At 53.6% G+C, this 15,671-nt stretch overlaps 1 protein-coding gene across 1 annotated transcript in view; it reads left to right on the top strand.

The window, feature by feature from the left end:
• Positions 1–13,714, top strand: part of ANTXRL (ANTXR like) — a 35,740-nt gene extending 22,026 nt beyond the window's left edge. Inside the window, exons 10-17 of the mRNA XM_046026590.1 lie at positions 74–172; positions 1,461–1,530; positions 2,076–2,166; positions 3,729–3,914; positions 5,030–5,065; positions 6,110–6,193; positions 7,647–7,724; positions 13,487–13,714. Coding sequence (XP_045882546.1) covers positions 74–172; positions 1,461–1,530; positions 2,076–2,166; positions 3,729–3,914; positions 5,030–5,065; positions 6,110–6,193; positions 7,647–7,724; positions 13,487–13,714 — 872 coding nt within the window. The remainder of the gene's footprint in view (positions 1–73; positions 173–1,460; positions 1,531–2,075; positions 2,167–3,728; positions 3,915–5,029; positions 5,066–6,109; positions 6,194–7,646; positions 7,725–13,486) is intronic.
• The last annotated feature ends 1,957 nt before the right edge of the window (positions 13,715–15,671 follow it).

Here is a 15,671-nt window from a genome sequence, read left to right as displayed (position 1 = left end):
GGGTGACCTGCCATGGAAGACAGAGGTGCCCTCAGCCCCGCCTCACACAGTCCTTTGAATGTTGTCTTTGCAGAAAACTATGAATTGATGGTTACTGGAACCGGCTTTAATAATGCAAAAAAGAAGGATGAAGTTATTTGTAAATTCATCTTCAGCGAAAATAAGTCCTTCAGTAAGTAGCCCCATTGGTGGTGCCTCCAAGTGACAAATTCCCCACCTCAGGCTGCCTTCCCCTCAGCCAGCCAGGCCTTCAGAGCCCTTGCTGACCGTGCACTCTGAACATTGTGAGGATAGATCCCTGTGGACAAGGGGAAGGAGGGATCTGATGGAGAAGTTGGGAAGTCATCAACCCCAAAACACAAGAGCCTCTTGGAGCAGGGCTCTCCCCCTACTGAGAATGGCTCTGGGTGCGGGGTGTGCCCCAGAGCTGCTCTCCCCTCCCTCGGCTCAGCACTCACTTGACTTGAGTGACAAGGACCCGAATCCATGGAGATTGCTGGTAGAAACAGAGGCAGCCCTGGGGCTCTGAGCGTGGGCCAGGTGAACTGGTAGTTTCCCCGGAAGGTACGTCACCTGGGACGGAGAGAGGCTGCCAGCTGCCAGGCCCGGACCCTGGAATCCTGGCACAGGCACACGTCACACGTGTGACCTTCACCAAATGAGGAATCTATTCTCAGCCTCTCTTTTCTCTACCGTAAAATGAGGCCAATATCATAGCTGAACTAAGCCATGTTGCCTATGTAAACCAATGTTTGGGAAACACTCAGGCTGAGGCGTACATCTGTAGGGTCGAGTGGCCTGAGGAAGTACACAGGTGGGCAGGTAGATGTGCCCTCAGTGCTGAAGTGGGTGTGATTCTCCCCAGACATCTCGGGGGCAGGAAGACTTGCTGTGTTCTCCTTTGCCTTCCCAGTTAGCCCCGTGATGCCATCATTTGACTTGATTATAGTATGTTCAGTGACATCTTCCTCTAGGGCCATCTGGTCAACCCAGAGCTACTTCCGGCCAACACTTCACTGCAGGATGAATGTTTCAGTCCCCTAAGGGAAATGGTGTCTCTAAAGGTCAGGACAGGTCGCCCATTCCTAAGCACCTGCCCCTTCCCCTCCACTCTCTGTGCCTTCCGTTGCTTCTTGTTGTCTCAGCACTTGTCACTCTCTGCATCTACATTTATTTTGTTCTTTGTTAGTTCTTAGTCTGTCTCCCTCCAGTCCCTCAGATGTAAGACCCTTGAGAGCTGGGACTCAGGCTGCCTTTTCCATTCAACCAGAGCATTGCACAGGCCTGGTGCACAGTAGGGGCCCAGAGGAAGGCAGAAAGAGAAGTTGTTTTCCGCCAGAGTATTAGCTCTGCTTGCAGAGTATTAGCTCTGCTAGCCAGAGTATTAGCTCTATGCGGCCAGCTGAAAGGGAAAGAAGAGAATACGTCATTGACAGTATTCTCTCGTGATTTTCATTTAGGTAAAAAAGCAAGCTCTGTGGAGGAAAACACCGTGATCTGCCCAGGAGTAAAGATAGATAATCCAGATCAGTAAGTGCCCAGGTCCGGGGCCGTACATGTACAGTTTCCATCACTGTAAGCCACCCGTGCTGGGGAAAACATGTCTCTCCAAGAAGGCTCAAGGCATTGTCAACACTTGTCCTTGTCGGCAGTCACACAAGACGCTCGGGGATCTGCTGTGGCGGGATCTCTGCTGAGGAGGGAGGATACTGGAGATGATGACTCCAGGAATGGTATCTCAGCTCCAGGCAGCTGGTGAGAGCGAAGCCAACATACTCTGTAAATGGAGAGGAATCCAATGTCACCAAGCCACTCTCCCTGGGAACTTAGCCCATGGCCATAAGGGCATCTGACCTCATGTAAGGCTCCTCATGCCTGGTCAGTCTTCACTGCAGAGGTTAAACTCAAGTGCTTATGATGAGCCCCTCCCTTTCCCCATGCCGTGTGCTCACTGGTGACCCCACGGTGCAATGAGCAAATCAGTGCAAGGAGAGCTGTGGGCTGTAGTCTGAGCAGAGTGCAAGAACTGTGCCCACCCAGGCTGCTGATCACTTTCTGCCCTTTCTCTGCTTTAGGGTGGTCTTCGTGGAAGTCAGCCTAAATAATGGCATCAACTTCATCAGCAACGGTGCTAACATCACGAGCAAGAACTGCATGAGCGCCAGGGTAAGACTTCAGCCTCCCTCCTGGGCTGTCCAGAACACCTACGCTGAAGGAGCACACACCCTGGAGGGCAAGAGGGAAGGACAGGGTGCCAGGGCCTGAGTAGTGGCTCCTGCAGACAGGCAGCTGGGGCAGCTTCTCACAGCCAGCTTGGGGTCCTCAGCCTGTCATCGGCAAGCTGTCCCCATACTCAGGCTTCTCAGGTGCCCTGAGAATGGGACCACAGGAGTCCCTGCAATGCAGCCACCTGTCCCAGCCTTGCAGAAACTCTGCTCTCTGTGAATCAAGTGTCATTGGAGGCACATGAAAGAGGACAGCCAGAGCCCTGAGCAGACCCTAGAAATGGTGCTGAGCCTCTGGCACCTGCCTGCCCCCTCGCCACCTGCCCTGGCCCAGCTGTGGTGGTGGAGAGCTCAGGGCTCCATCCTGCATTCCAGCCGGGCAGCTGAGAGAGGCTGGGGGACTGTGGGCTAGGAGCCAGAGTCCAGGACCTCGGGGACACTGGGACACTCCAAATCCAGGTCCCGGACACAGGGCATCTGGAGGGTGGGGCCAGGTGTGTTTCCACCATACGGATGCAGCTGCTGGTACAGCTGAACCCACACATGCCCATCACTGGCCCGAGCCCCAGCCCACTTGGGAACACCCCCGCCCCCGGTCATTTGGCAGAGACAATCAGCCTCCTCTCTACCTCCACTGCTTTCTCGTGATCCTCAACTGTCCCTCTCTGCTAGCATTCTCTAGCTCTACTCTCCTGGAATGAGAGGGGAAGCAACCAGGGTTGTGGGAAGGGCCTGGGGCTCAGCTCAAGGACAGGCACATAAGCAAAGAAGGTTCTACTCCCAGGTTCCCCCTCCTCAGAGCTCCATGTCTTCTGGATACCTGGCATAGGGCACCATGACATGGGCGACAGAGAGTGTTAGGATGCAGATGACAACTGCCTGGGAGGAGGGATAGTGGTGCCTAATCGCCACCACCCTAGTGTCCAGTCCCAGCCTGGGAGAGCTCCAGCAGTGCTGACAGTCCTCCGACTCTGTCTTCGCTTGTGCCTGGGCATACATTCCTGAACCAGCAGACTGACTCACCCATGTGCCCGTCAGGAGTCCCACCAACTGACAGCCCGCCCCCAGCACACACATGTCAGAAAGACCTCAGGAGGAGCCACACCACCCTGGACTCCGACCCTGCCTCCCCCTTCAGCTGCTTTGTCTCCTGGACACAGACCCTCAGCCCTCTCCCTCCCCTGCCTCTGGGAAAGGAGATCACTTAGTTGAGGGCAGGGCTGTGCAGTGTGTCCGCCGAGGGGTGTACTGAGGACTGGCTTTGTCCCACCGTGGGGATTCCGCTCCCTGGTTGGGGCTCTGGGACAGACTCTGTGGCCCAGGGCTCTTCAGTGGCTCTCTCGGTACTGTCTCTGTCCTCCAGCCTTGAGTGCTCCCTGGGGTGGGGAAATCTGAGGTCCATGGGAACAGGTGGATGGGAGGTCTGGTGTGGGCACTAGGGTATGCTCCCCGTAAGAGGTCACTCATGCCCATCCCTGTCGCTGACATGTGTGCTTTCTGCAGAATGCGCCAGAACAGATTCCAATTCCTGTTCCAAATGTTCCTCTACTACCAGTCCAGCCTGTCACATCACCACCTAGAAATACATATCTTCCAGATATGAACCCTGTCATCTTGGCTGGGATCGTCATAGCCCTGGTCTTAATCCCGTTTCTTATCTGGTGCATCTGGCGATATTGCTTCAAAAAGGTAAGTAACATCTCGAACATAGTCCCATTCCTGGGACAATGCCAACAGCATGAGGGACACAGCCTCCCAGCCTCACCCCCAGATTCTGCCTGTGGCAGCTGCCCATCAGCAGCCAGGTCCTCGCAGGAACAACCAGAGGCACAGCCTGTCTTCTACTCCTGGGCAGAGACTCACCCTGTGTCTAAGGTCCACCAGCCTCACGTATGTCTCTGAAGGTGGCCTGTGAGCTGCCCTGGCCGCTGGGGAGAAGCCACCTAAGGGCCCAGATGCCAGGGAGGCCTCATAGCAGCCAGGCTTCTGGAGACTCAGGCAGACTGAGCACCAGACAAGGCCTCTGGTGCTGCAGGAAGAGGGTGGGCCCTGCAGGAGGCACTGAGAGCCCCAAGGGAGGATCCTGCTGGCTGGCAGGGGTCCTGACCTCTGGGACAGCTGAGCCTCGGACACCAACAAGAATCTCTGCCTTCATCCAGGATGTCTGGCCTTCCTTCCTCCTTGCTAAGGGCCAGGGCATGCTGGGCCCCTTGGTGGCCATAGAGGGCCAGGAATGGACCTGCCACCAGCCTTGCTCTCAGGAACTCGCCGTCCTGTGTCTGGTCTGGATGGGTACCTGTGGGTGGAGGGTAAAATGTCACCTTCATAGGGTGTGGCAAGCAGAGCCTTAGCAAAAGACAAATACTGGCCCTGGGGGAGGCAGGAGGGCAGACACACTGGCTGCTGAGTTTGAGAGGGTCCCAGCCAGAGCTGGTGAAGGAAGAGGGGACGGCAGATGTGGGAAAGGACAGAACAAACCTGCAGAACACAAACAGGTCTCATTGTGGGAGAGGTGGAACTCCCTTTGCCACTCTATCCTCTGCCATGGACCAGGCAGCCTAGTCCGGCTGTCTCCCCGTGCACCCTCCAGGGAGCTCCAATCCCCCTTGAATAACCTGGGAGCCTGAGGCTCAGGGCAGTGCAGCTGGTTGACCAGAGACCCATGGGCAGTGGCTTGTAGAGTGACACTCCAAAGTCCGTGTTCTGTCCAACTGCTACTTTATAGGGACCCCTCCTGTCTGTATGGTGGAGCCAGCTCCCTCCATGCCACTTCAGCCTGTGTTCATGTCTCTTTAACATTCTAGAAAAAGGAGATTCCAGCGGTGCATATAATAGAAAGGGTAAGTCATGATTTTGGTCCTGATGCGGTCTGCATCCTCGATGCCCACACTGAACTTCACACACAAGGGCTCCTGCTGCCTGTGGGATAGTTGCACCTCCTGCCCCAGCACCTCCCAGCTCCCTGGGCAAAGAGAGCTGGCAGAAAAAAGAGAGTAACCGAGGGACGGGGAGGGCCTCAGAAGGACTTGGGGCTCATAACACCCTTCCCATGTATGCAGCTCTGCTGCTCCAGGGCCTTTGCGCCCGAATTAGCAACTTGAGGTAGCCTGTTTCAGCAAGCACTGGGATCCCTATTAAAATATAGGGACTGTGGGTCAATTTCCAAAGGACTGTTTCAGAGAGTCAGGTGAACTTTGAGAATAGGAACCTTATGTTTCAAACGTTGGTCCTCTGCCCGGACTCTGATGTATGTTGGGCTGCATATGGTTGATCTCCATCCCTGTCCCCTGGCAGGGCCAGGAGGTTGGCTAGGGTGGGACTCTAGGGATGTGAGGGGCTATGGAGGTTGGAAGGTGTCTTACCTGCCCTCAGTCTGGGTGAGCACAGAGAACCAGGGTTAGGGGAGCAGGCTTGGATATCCCAGGGTGGGGGCCCAAATCAGGTCCCAGAAGAAAGAGTTATATGGGGACACCGTGTCCTGAAGAGGGTACCGGAGCCTGACGGCTGGTAGGAAGCAGGCCTCACCGCCCTTGGCTGTACAGGGTGCACTGCCAGGTGCTGAGAATGGATCTGCCAAGGTCAGGTGAGTGCAGCCCCGTCCCCTGCCAATGCTCCCATCCGGACAGCCCTCCTGTACACTGCACAACCTCAAGACTGGGCTTCTCCCCCAAGGGCGGGTAAAGTCATTTCTGCAAACAAAAGGAGTTTGCTTATTTTCACATGGAGAACACTGTCCTGGTGCAGGGTGCTCCTCATTTGTCCTTGAAAACTCTCTTGTGCTTTTTTGAGTGGGCAGAGCTTGGACAGGTGCTAGAGGACAGATGTCATGGGTCTACACTGAGGAGCTGCCAGACCCAGGAGCAGACTCTGCTTTCTCTTCCTAGGAGCCAGCGAGGAAATGTTTGGAGACATGCCCAACAATGGTCATCCCCTGTGGGTGCCAAGGAGGTGGAATAAGACGGATAGAGGTGAGAGGGGCATTAGGGAGGGTGCGGTGACCCTGCAGGTGGGGCTGAGGGAGAACGAGGGCAGCCACTTCATGCTCCACAGGCCTGGACCCAGAAACTATGGCTGGGGTGGAAATGAACTTTACTGAAACTGACATTGATCCCTTGGTACTAGAGAAAAAGCAGAGGGCACCCTGATCCCCAGGCCCAGGAGAGAACACAAAGGGAGGGCTCCTGACACCACTACCACGCGGGGCCCAGCACTAGGGTCTCCCCCTCGGCATGGGCCCACTTTTGCAGAAGCTGGTAGCTGGCTACTGTCTGCCAGTCCCGGGACACTCAGAGCTGCTCAGCAGCTCCAGCAATGACTTGGGGTTCAGCAGCCAGCAGGGGGATGATGAAACACAAGCCCAGTCATAAGCAGGCTCCCACGGGTCAGATGTTATGTTAGTCACCATACAGTACATCCTTAGTTTTTGATGTAGTGTTCCATAATTCATTGTTTACATATAACACCCAGTGTCCCATGCAATACATGCTCTCCTTAATACCCATCACCAGGCTCACCCATCCCCCCACCTCCCCTCTAAAACCCTCAGTTTGTTTCTCAGAGTCCAAAGTCTCCCCCTCCGATTCCCCCCGTTTCACTTCTCCTTTCCTTCTCCTAATGTCCTCCATGTTATTTGTTATGCTCCACAAGCAAGTGAAACCATATGATAATTGACTCTCTCTACTTGACTTATTTCACTCAGCATAATCTCCTCCAGTCCCATCCATGTTGATACAAAAGTTGAGTATTCATCCTTTCTGATGGAGGCATAATTTTCTGTTGTATATATGGACCATATCTTCTTTATCCATTCGTCTGTTGAAGGGCATCCCAGCTCTTTCCACAGTTTGGCGACTGTGGCCATTGTTGCTATGAACATTGGGATACATATGGCCATTCTTTTCACTACTTCTGCATCTTTGGGGTAAATAAGGAAATTTTTTACAGGAGAATTCTGAGCAAGATTTGTTCACTATTAAAAGTATCCAGAAATGCCAGTGGCTCCTGCAAGCCTTACATGCGTCTGCTCAGCTAAGTGAGGGACTGAGCTAACTCCACTGTCCTGGGGACCCAGTGACATGGAGAGACCAGAGCCTCGTGGAGGAGAAGGCCTGCAGGAAACGTTCTCACCCCGGGATGTGCTAGGCCCCCACCCAGTGAGGGAGGCCCCAACCCTGAAGGGGGCTGTGAGGACAGGGATGGGGAGGCCCCAGACAGCCCAGCATGAGGAAGACATGTTTCAGACTCCAGAGACCCCAAACACACAAGGCCACCAGGTCCCTGCCCCAGGTAGACATTGCAGGGCTCCCTCAGTGTGTTCCTGGGGATAGAGCCCTCTGGGACCCTCTGTCAGAGTGGAGGACTGTACCCTCTGGAGGTGATCGCCATGCCTACAGCTTCCTCGTGGCCACATCTGCTTTTCAGGGCAAACTTGATACCCTGTGTGACTTTGTTCAAAGCTGCAACCAAGTGCCATTGATATGGTGTCAGCCTAAGAGAAAGGTAAGCAGGGGCACAGGGAGTTCCCCATGGGCCAGCAGGCCTTTGCTCTTTGTCTTGACCGTTGCACTCAGGGACTGTGGGTCAGAGATTGTGTCCAAGCACCTGCCAGGGAGGATGCCAAGACATGGAGAGGCTGATTTGGGTCTGGCACCTGCATTTTTCCTGCATATCCTCTCCAGAATGACAGGAAAGTTCTTATGACCCAGCGCCTCCAAACTTAAGTCAAAGAAGCTGTAAAGGGAGGCCAGCCAGAGAGTTCTTCTGGCCCCTGACCATCATCTCTCCCCACTGAGCTCCCCCCTGGAGGTCGGCTGGCTTCCCCCCATCCACTGAGACCCTCCTGTGTGGCTGATTCTCATGCCAGGACTGGTGGAAGGTGTGGTGACACCCCCATGTTGTTGGCCAACACTGACTGCTTTTACCAGATAGTAGAGTCCCTCCTTCTTTCATTGCCTGTGACAACAGGGAGAAGCCAGCTTGTTACAGGTGTCCTCCATGGAACTGAATATTAGTGACAACTTGTTGTTCTCAGTTCCTCCTGTGGTCCAGCTGTCAGTCTAAGAACGCTGCATGGTTTCACTATGTACTCCTGCCAATAACTCCATGTGCCAGTACTACTAATATGCCCTTCTTTCCAAAGGGGGAGCGAAGACACAGAGAGGTCTAGTGACTGACCCCAGGTCACAAAGCCTGGGAGTGGCAGAGCTGGACTTGAACCCCAGGGCATGGCTCCACCCCTCTCCCTGCCCTGCCCCTGTCAGGTCAGGATCCTGATCCCATGATGGTTACCCCACAAACACCCACAAGGCTCAGACCGAGGGCCCACGAAGAGCATGCTCCTGGCTCACCTGGCTTCCAGGTCTCAGACCCTTTGCTCAGACTGGCCCAGGGGCCTGGAGGATATTGTAGTTCCCAGAAGCCCTAGTGGGGACCACATTAGTCCCTTCTTTGGATCAGGCAAGCACGGCTCTCCTCGGTATCAGGTGAGCATTTAGAGTCCTGGGCAGGCCTGAGGGGTTTGGGACACTGGTGAAGAGACACCCCCAATGCATGCTGACCCCCAGCAGGGCCACCGTCTGGTGTCAGAGATGCCAGGGCTCCTCTGGGGCTGGGCTCTGGGCTCTGGATCTGAAGAGGGCTCTCAGTCCCAGCCATGCTCACACAGAATTCCCTTCTCGATCTGATTCTCCTGGAGCCTCTTCCCAGAACCGCAGCCCCATGATGGTCACATGAGCACCACACCAACCCTGTGCCCTGAATCCACCCAGCGGTGCCCACTCAGGGCGGAGGGATGGAGCAAGACATGGAGGGAGGCCTGAGACCAGATGGAGAACAAGGAAGGGATACCAGAAAGGGCCATCCTACCCATCCAGGTGAGGGCAGGGTGCTGAACGACCTTCCAGAATGGTCACATTCCTAAGACCCCAGATGAAGGGTGGCAGAATTCAGACTCACGCATTGTGGGGCACTGCCAGCTCCCTCGGCTCTGCCAGACCCCTGCCATGCCAGCTCTGGCACTGGCCCAGACCCCTCTGGAGCCAGGAGGGACCGTGTGTGTGCCGATGGCCAAACACTGTCCGAGAGGTCAGGAAAGCAGCAAACAGAAAGCAAGTTCAGCACCCAGGGCTGTCTGAAGTCAATCCTCTCATCCTGAGCAGACCTGGGAGCCTATAACTAGGCCCCGTGGGAGGGGGCTCCCTCCCCACTCATCTGTCCCCTCCTGACCTTGTCCTTCCAACCATCTTCCTGGAGTCCTGAGTATTGCTGGGGCCCCAGGACTGCAGTATGTGCAGGGTTCTGGCACCTTCTCTTAGCCTTCAGTGCACTGGTCCCAGGCCCTAGTCAGCCAGAAACCAAAGGGTCTGAATGTCACTGGGACCTGCAGTCTCTGCATACCAATGTGGCCCCAAGCTCAGACCCCTAGCCCAGGCTGCTCAGAGATGGGCGTGGCCTGGGGCTTCCATGTAGGAAAGCAGATACTGCAGATGTTTGTAAAATGACTACGACTCTCCGCACCACCACCCCTACCACCTTTAAATCCCCAGATTTTTTCTAAAAACTTTCCCTTCTAGACTGACTTTCCCTATTGACATATATATATATATATATATATATATATATATATATAATGGCACAGCAAGACTCAGTCTAGTTGCTTAATCTTGACCCAAACCCTGGCTCCCCTGTGAGATCAGTGTCTCTTCACTCGTTGCCTTATCCCAGAGCAACGCACTAGTTCAGATGCTGGTACTGTTAGTTCCGCCACAAAAATCAGGCCCCCTTACCCTCCCCCACCGCAGGTGCTGCCCACAGTCCTAGCACTGTGCCCCCCGAGAGGCTCTCTGCACAGCAGTTCCTTTCCAGGGACTGCCCCTGCCATTTACATAGAGCCCGCAGACGGCCGGACACTGTCCTGAGGGCTCTATACAACCGACTCCTCCATCTCCCACACCTCCATGGGGGAGAGAGCTGAGGCCCACACAGTTAAGTCTCCTGCCCAGACTGGCCCCGGCGTGAAGCTCTCGGGACAGCACCAGCAGCCCAGCGCCTCGCTGCCGTATGACTGTATCTCTCTTCTGCAATGTGGTCATTTCTTAGCATGTCACAGCTGTGGAAACTGAGCCTCTGAAGTTAGTGATGGAGTTGAAGTGACAGGGTTGTGGAGGGCTGTGGCAGGGCAATGACTGACCCCAGGGGAAGCTCACGTCTAAGTTCATGCTCTGTCCCTGTGCAGACTCTGAGGGCAGTAGGGAAACACGTGGAATGTACTTCTGTCCACAGTGCAGTGTCTTAAATGGGCAAACAGTTGTGAATGTCGACACCTTACTTTCCTAATATGCTGCTGATAGACCTTGGGCATGTTTGCCAGAAAAGTGTTTCTCCGGGGAAAAAGCAGAGCTGGATACAGATGGGCCTTACGATGCATTCGTGGTCGAGGAGCTCCTGAGCCTTTGACCTTACCTACAGAGGGAGCTGCACCAGGGATGCGTGTGTGACAAAGCTGGGACATGACTTTACCCCCCCTCCCAGGAAGGCTGAACTTGACAGGCAACTATCAAGCCAGCGAACTTGGGGAAGGTCTCACATGCAACTCTGGGATTGTGATAGCAGCTGGCTCCCCTGTGCTCTGCAACCCTCCCTATCCCTGACCCAAAATTCACACAATCACTCTCTCTCTCTCTCTCTCCCTCTCCCTCTTCCTCTCTCTCTCACACACACACACATACACACACACACACACACAGAGGCATGCCCAAGCGCGTGCAAGGACTTGTGCAAACACACACATATTCCTCATGCAGTAGCAGGAAATGCAATAATGGAGCCAATGCTTTAAAGCACCGGAGGTTAGGGCTAGCAAGCGACCGTTTGCCGGCAGATTCAAGGATAGTCCTTCACCTGTGCAGGCCTGAGCTGATGGAAGAAGTGAGGGGTCACTGGCTTAGATCATCAAATGGTAAGAAGGCAGAGAGGAATTAGACCCCCTCAACGCCCAAACTGCTCCACTCACCCCTTGACACTTGCACCACAGATTCAGGGTCTCTGTGTCCCTCCAGGGTTCCCCAACACATGGGGCCCCTCATTCCTCCCAGCTGCCTGTGGGCAGATCCAGCCCGCTGCTCCCAGGGATAGGCTCAGGCATGAGAGAGAGGGTGGACCTCAGCACAGGTGCCCCACAGTCATCTCTTTTTTTTTTTTTAAAGATTTTATTTATTTATTTGACAGAGAGAGATATCACAGGTAGGCAGAGAGGCAGACAGAGGGAGAGGGGGGAAGCAGGCTCCCTGCTGAGCAGAGAGCCCGATGCGGGGCTCAATCCCAGGATCCCGAGATCATGACCTGAGCCGAAGGCAGAGGCTTAACCCACTAAGCCACCCAGGTGCCCCCCCACAGTCATCTCTTAACAAAATCAGAGGGATCCCCCAGCAGTTTCTAGGTCTAGAATAATCTGTTCACATTCTGGAGTAAATAAGCAGAAATAAAAGAGGTAGAAATAAAGATAAGGTACAAAATTCCAATCTATGCTCAATAGCAGCACTCCCATGCATCTGGGCAGCATGAGTGTACTGAACTATAACGAAACCACAGAGCTTTACTCACCGCTAGAAAGAAGATTTGAGAACATGAAAACCTAGACCCTATTGCCAGCTTTTCCTAGAGGAACTCAATGGGCTCAGTTCTCCTTTAGTGGAATTGTAATGAACATGTTTAGGAAAACCTGATTTTAAGTTTACACACACACACAAGAACAGTTAAGAATAGTTTAGGAGTTTTTTATTTGATCCTGGGGCAGGGATGGAGCTAGGGGATTGCTCAGAGGAGAGGATCCTATGCAGTCTGAACTAGGGGAGTGCAACAAGGTGACCAGGGGAATGGACACAGTGGAGTGGGCCTAAACAGAGAACCTGAGGGCCTGGATGGTACGTGGGTGCACAAGAAGGTGAGAATGGACAGGTGACCGGAGACACAGGTGGCTCAGGACAGGGTCTGGGCCAAGTAGACCCTAAGGCTGGGCCTGATGCCCTGGAGGCTGGGAAGAAAGAGGCAGGGGAGGTGAGCAGGGATAATATGCGGAGCCAGCTGGAGGGCGGCCGCAAATGCACACCTGGGCTGTGGGTCTGGAAGTGAGAATGGCCAGCTAGGGAGCAGAGATCTTAAAAGGGATTGCTGATAAAGGATCAAAGAACTTGCTATATGCAGAGTTCAAGATTCTATTCAGAGTGGTTACCGTGGGTGGTTAGAAAACAAGCAACTTCTGTTTCCTTGTGCATGTTTGTCTATATTGTCTGGATTCTCTACAACGGGCAAGTGTTACCTTTTACGATAAGGAAAAGCAAAAATTCTTACCTGTGAAAAATAAAATATTAACTTAATGGACACTAAGGTGATGTTGCATAGAATGTGGCCTAGAAAGTGACGGTTTAAAATGTATGTGAGTCTTGCTGTCCCACTAGCAAAAGTCACCACAAGGAATCCTTGCCCATCTCTGGGCTCAACTCCACTCTGCACAGAGGGGTGCAGGTCCCCAAGTGTGTGTTTCCCAAAAGTTCAATAGGCTCAACATCCTTGTGGGTGTGAAAAAGGATACGGTCTGGCTCCAGGTGTCCCAGGTTCATTGAGAACACACTTAGAAACCCAAGGGTTCTCAGAGGTTAGGTATGTTGTTTTTCTACTGTAGCTACATTAAGAGGGAAAGCCAAGGTCATTCTCAAGGGTTTGGAAGGATTTTTTTTTTAAGATTTTATTTATTTATTCGACAGAGAGAGAGATCATGAGTAGGCAGAGAGGCAGGCAGAGAGAGAGGAGGAAGCAGGCTCCCCGCTGAGCAGAGAGTCCGATGCAGGGCTCCATCCCAGAACCCTGGGATCATGACCTGAGCCAAAGGCAGAGACTTTAACCCACTGAGACACCCAGGCGCCCCTGGAAGGATTTTTAAAACTAGAGTGATGATGATGACAGTCCCCATAAGAGAAAGCATCTGTCCGGGCCCTCTGTCACTCACAGGCACTCAAGGTAACACTTTGAATGAATGAATGAATGACAGGTCCACAGAAGTCCCAAGTCTGCCTCACTGCACGTGAGGACTGAAGGGTCTTTCTGGGGACCAACAGACCCCCACAGATCCAGCAGAGGGATCAGAAGGGTTCTGGGTGACGGACTTAAGTAGAGAAGGTGCTCGACAGGCCCCAGCATCCGGAGAAACCCCAGCATTCTGCTCCAGCGCCGTTCCAGCGACCGTCTCTCTCTCCTCTTTCCAGCAGGGCCGGTGCTTCAACTTCACCCTAGTGAAGCCCCTCTGCAGGCAGTTGCCCTGCAGCGGGAAGGTCTGCCTTCCGTCCAGCCAGGCGTGCTGCCCCATCAACAGCTGCTACTCACGGTGCCAACACCCCCTCCCCACGTGCTCCCGGCTCTCCACCCGGATGTTGCCACTGATCTCTCCCCCTACCCAGGCAGTCTGCGGAACCACTTTGTCACTCCCTCCCCCTTAGCCCAGCCTCTAATGCACCAAAACCCCCAGATTATTAAGAGCCCTTTGTGCACTGAATTAGACATATGTATTGAGTCTTGGTTTGCAGTCAAAGGAGTTGGAATCTATTGCTGATCAGCAAGAGAGTTTGTTACCGGGAGAACATCGCTGCACTGTGTGAGAAGTGTCTATACTGCTCCTGCCAGGACAGAGTGCCCTGGTGTCTGCTGGATGCAGACATGGATGCCTCCCACCTCCCACAGCCAGTTCTTCATCGGTCACCAAGGGCTGCAACGCCCAGGGTTCTGGCCAAATTCTGCTCCTTGAAAAAAATGCCCCATTGTCTCTGAAATATGAATGCAATGCTGTATTTTGTTCCCTAACTTTGTGCAGAGGGAAAACTTGAGTCTCTCCCCTCCTTCACTCCACAGTCCTCGTTTTCATAGTTTGGCTACCCCCACTTCTGAATGTGTCCTAGAAAGAGGCAAACCCCCTACAGCTCACCAGCCGCGAGGGCGACTTCTCTTTTCCAGATATCCCAGATAATCCCTAAGCCCAGAAGAATGTTAGAGGACCCTCTCCATTTCCCTAGAGAATGTACACCCTCCCCTACTGGCCGTGAGCCCTCGGCGGGACCATACCCAGTCATCTCCGACCCACGCTGATAGGAAATGAAAGTCCTTTCTGCCTCCACCCTCATATCCTTCAATGTCATAATTACGCTTTTTGGTGGAATTTCTGTAAGACAAGTATAGGTTTAAAAAAAATGTCAGGTTTGGGTTTTTAATCTGTATGGATTAAAGTGGCTAGATAGCCATGACCCTAATTAAAAAAAATAAAAAGTAAAAGGCTTACCTGGCATGGCTTGTGTATAAGTGGAGAGGGTTTGCAGTGTAACTCTCCAAAGCGTTTGTATCTGGAGCTGCTCTTTCTCGTGGACCCCTTCCCGACCTTTCCGTCCCATCATGGCTTGGGCCACAGATCCATGTCCTGCCACCAGCCAGGACGGGAGCGGTGACAGAGAACATCTCCTACCCCATTGTGGGCCCTTGGCGCGTCCCCCAGCCCATCCATCTCACAAGCTGGTTTTTGTTATTGTTGTTGTTTTATTTGATAAAGAAATCACAAGTAGGCAGAGAAGCAGGCAGAGAGAGGGGGGAAGCAGGCTTCCCGTTGAGCAGAGAGCCCGATGCGGGGTTCAACCCCAGGACCCTGAGATCATGATCTGGGCTGAAGGCAGAGGCTTAACCCCCTGAGCCACCCAGGTGCCCCCTCACAAGTTGTTTCTAAGAGAGCTTTTCCTAGCACAAAATGCCAGGTGCACCGTGTCTCGGAGAAATAAGCCAATTCAACATGGAGGAAGTAGAAGAGGAAGCTTAACCCTGCGGCATGGACTCATAGCTTCTCTGGACCCCGCTCTGGGACCCATTCCAGAACAACTATACAGGTGCATGAAAGAGAACAAGCAACTGCTCCAGGCCCCACTTCCCGAGGTCCTTCATGGAATGGGAGGCCCTAGTCAATGCTTGGGTTCGCTCTGGGGTTACAAGAGTGAAAATCACAGGTGGTGTAAACACGGAGCGCGGTGAGGGGGGACGCAGGACACCCAGCGGGCAGGTGGCCCCGCCCTTGTGCAGCCCGTGGGGAAGGCTCCGGACAGGCAGGTCACCGGCGCCTGTGCAGCGTGGGACGGGACCACTGGCTCTGGACCACCTTCACGGAGCAGTTGGTGCCCACGGGCCGAGCATGAATGAGCCAAGAGCTGCCACATCCAGCTCTGAAAAGGTCGATCGACTCTCAGTCTTCTGAGAATCGGGGAAAACATGCTTATTGTACTTGTGATACCAAGAAAAATGTGTGAAACATTTTTTTACTGGACAGAATGGGAGTTAAAACATCATGGTTGTGTACAGAGAGATTTCATCTCTTCCCAAAAAGTGGGGTCTTTTTTCTGTATCTGGTGAAAGCATGATCCTGGC

The sequence above is a fragment of the Meles meles genome, chromosome 13 (genome assembly GCF_922984935.1).
Source record: "Meles meles chromosome 13, mMelMel3.1 paternal haplotype, whole genome shotgun sequence".
In the NCBI taxonomy this organism is placed as follows: Eukaryota; Metazoa; Chordata; class Mammalia; order Carnivora; family Mustelidae; genus Meles; species Meles meles.
This window is presented reverse-complemented; position numbering and strand designations above follow the sequence as displayed.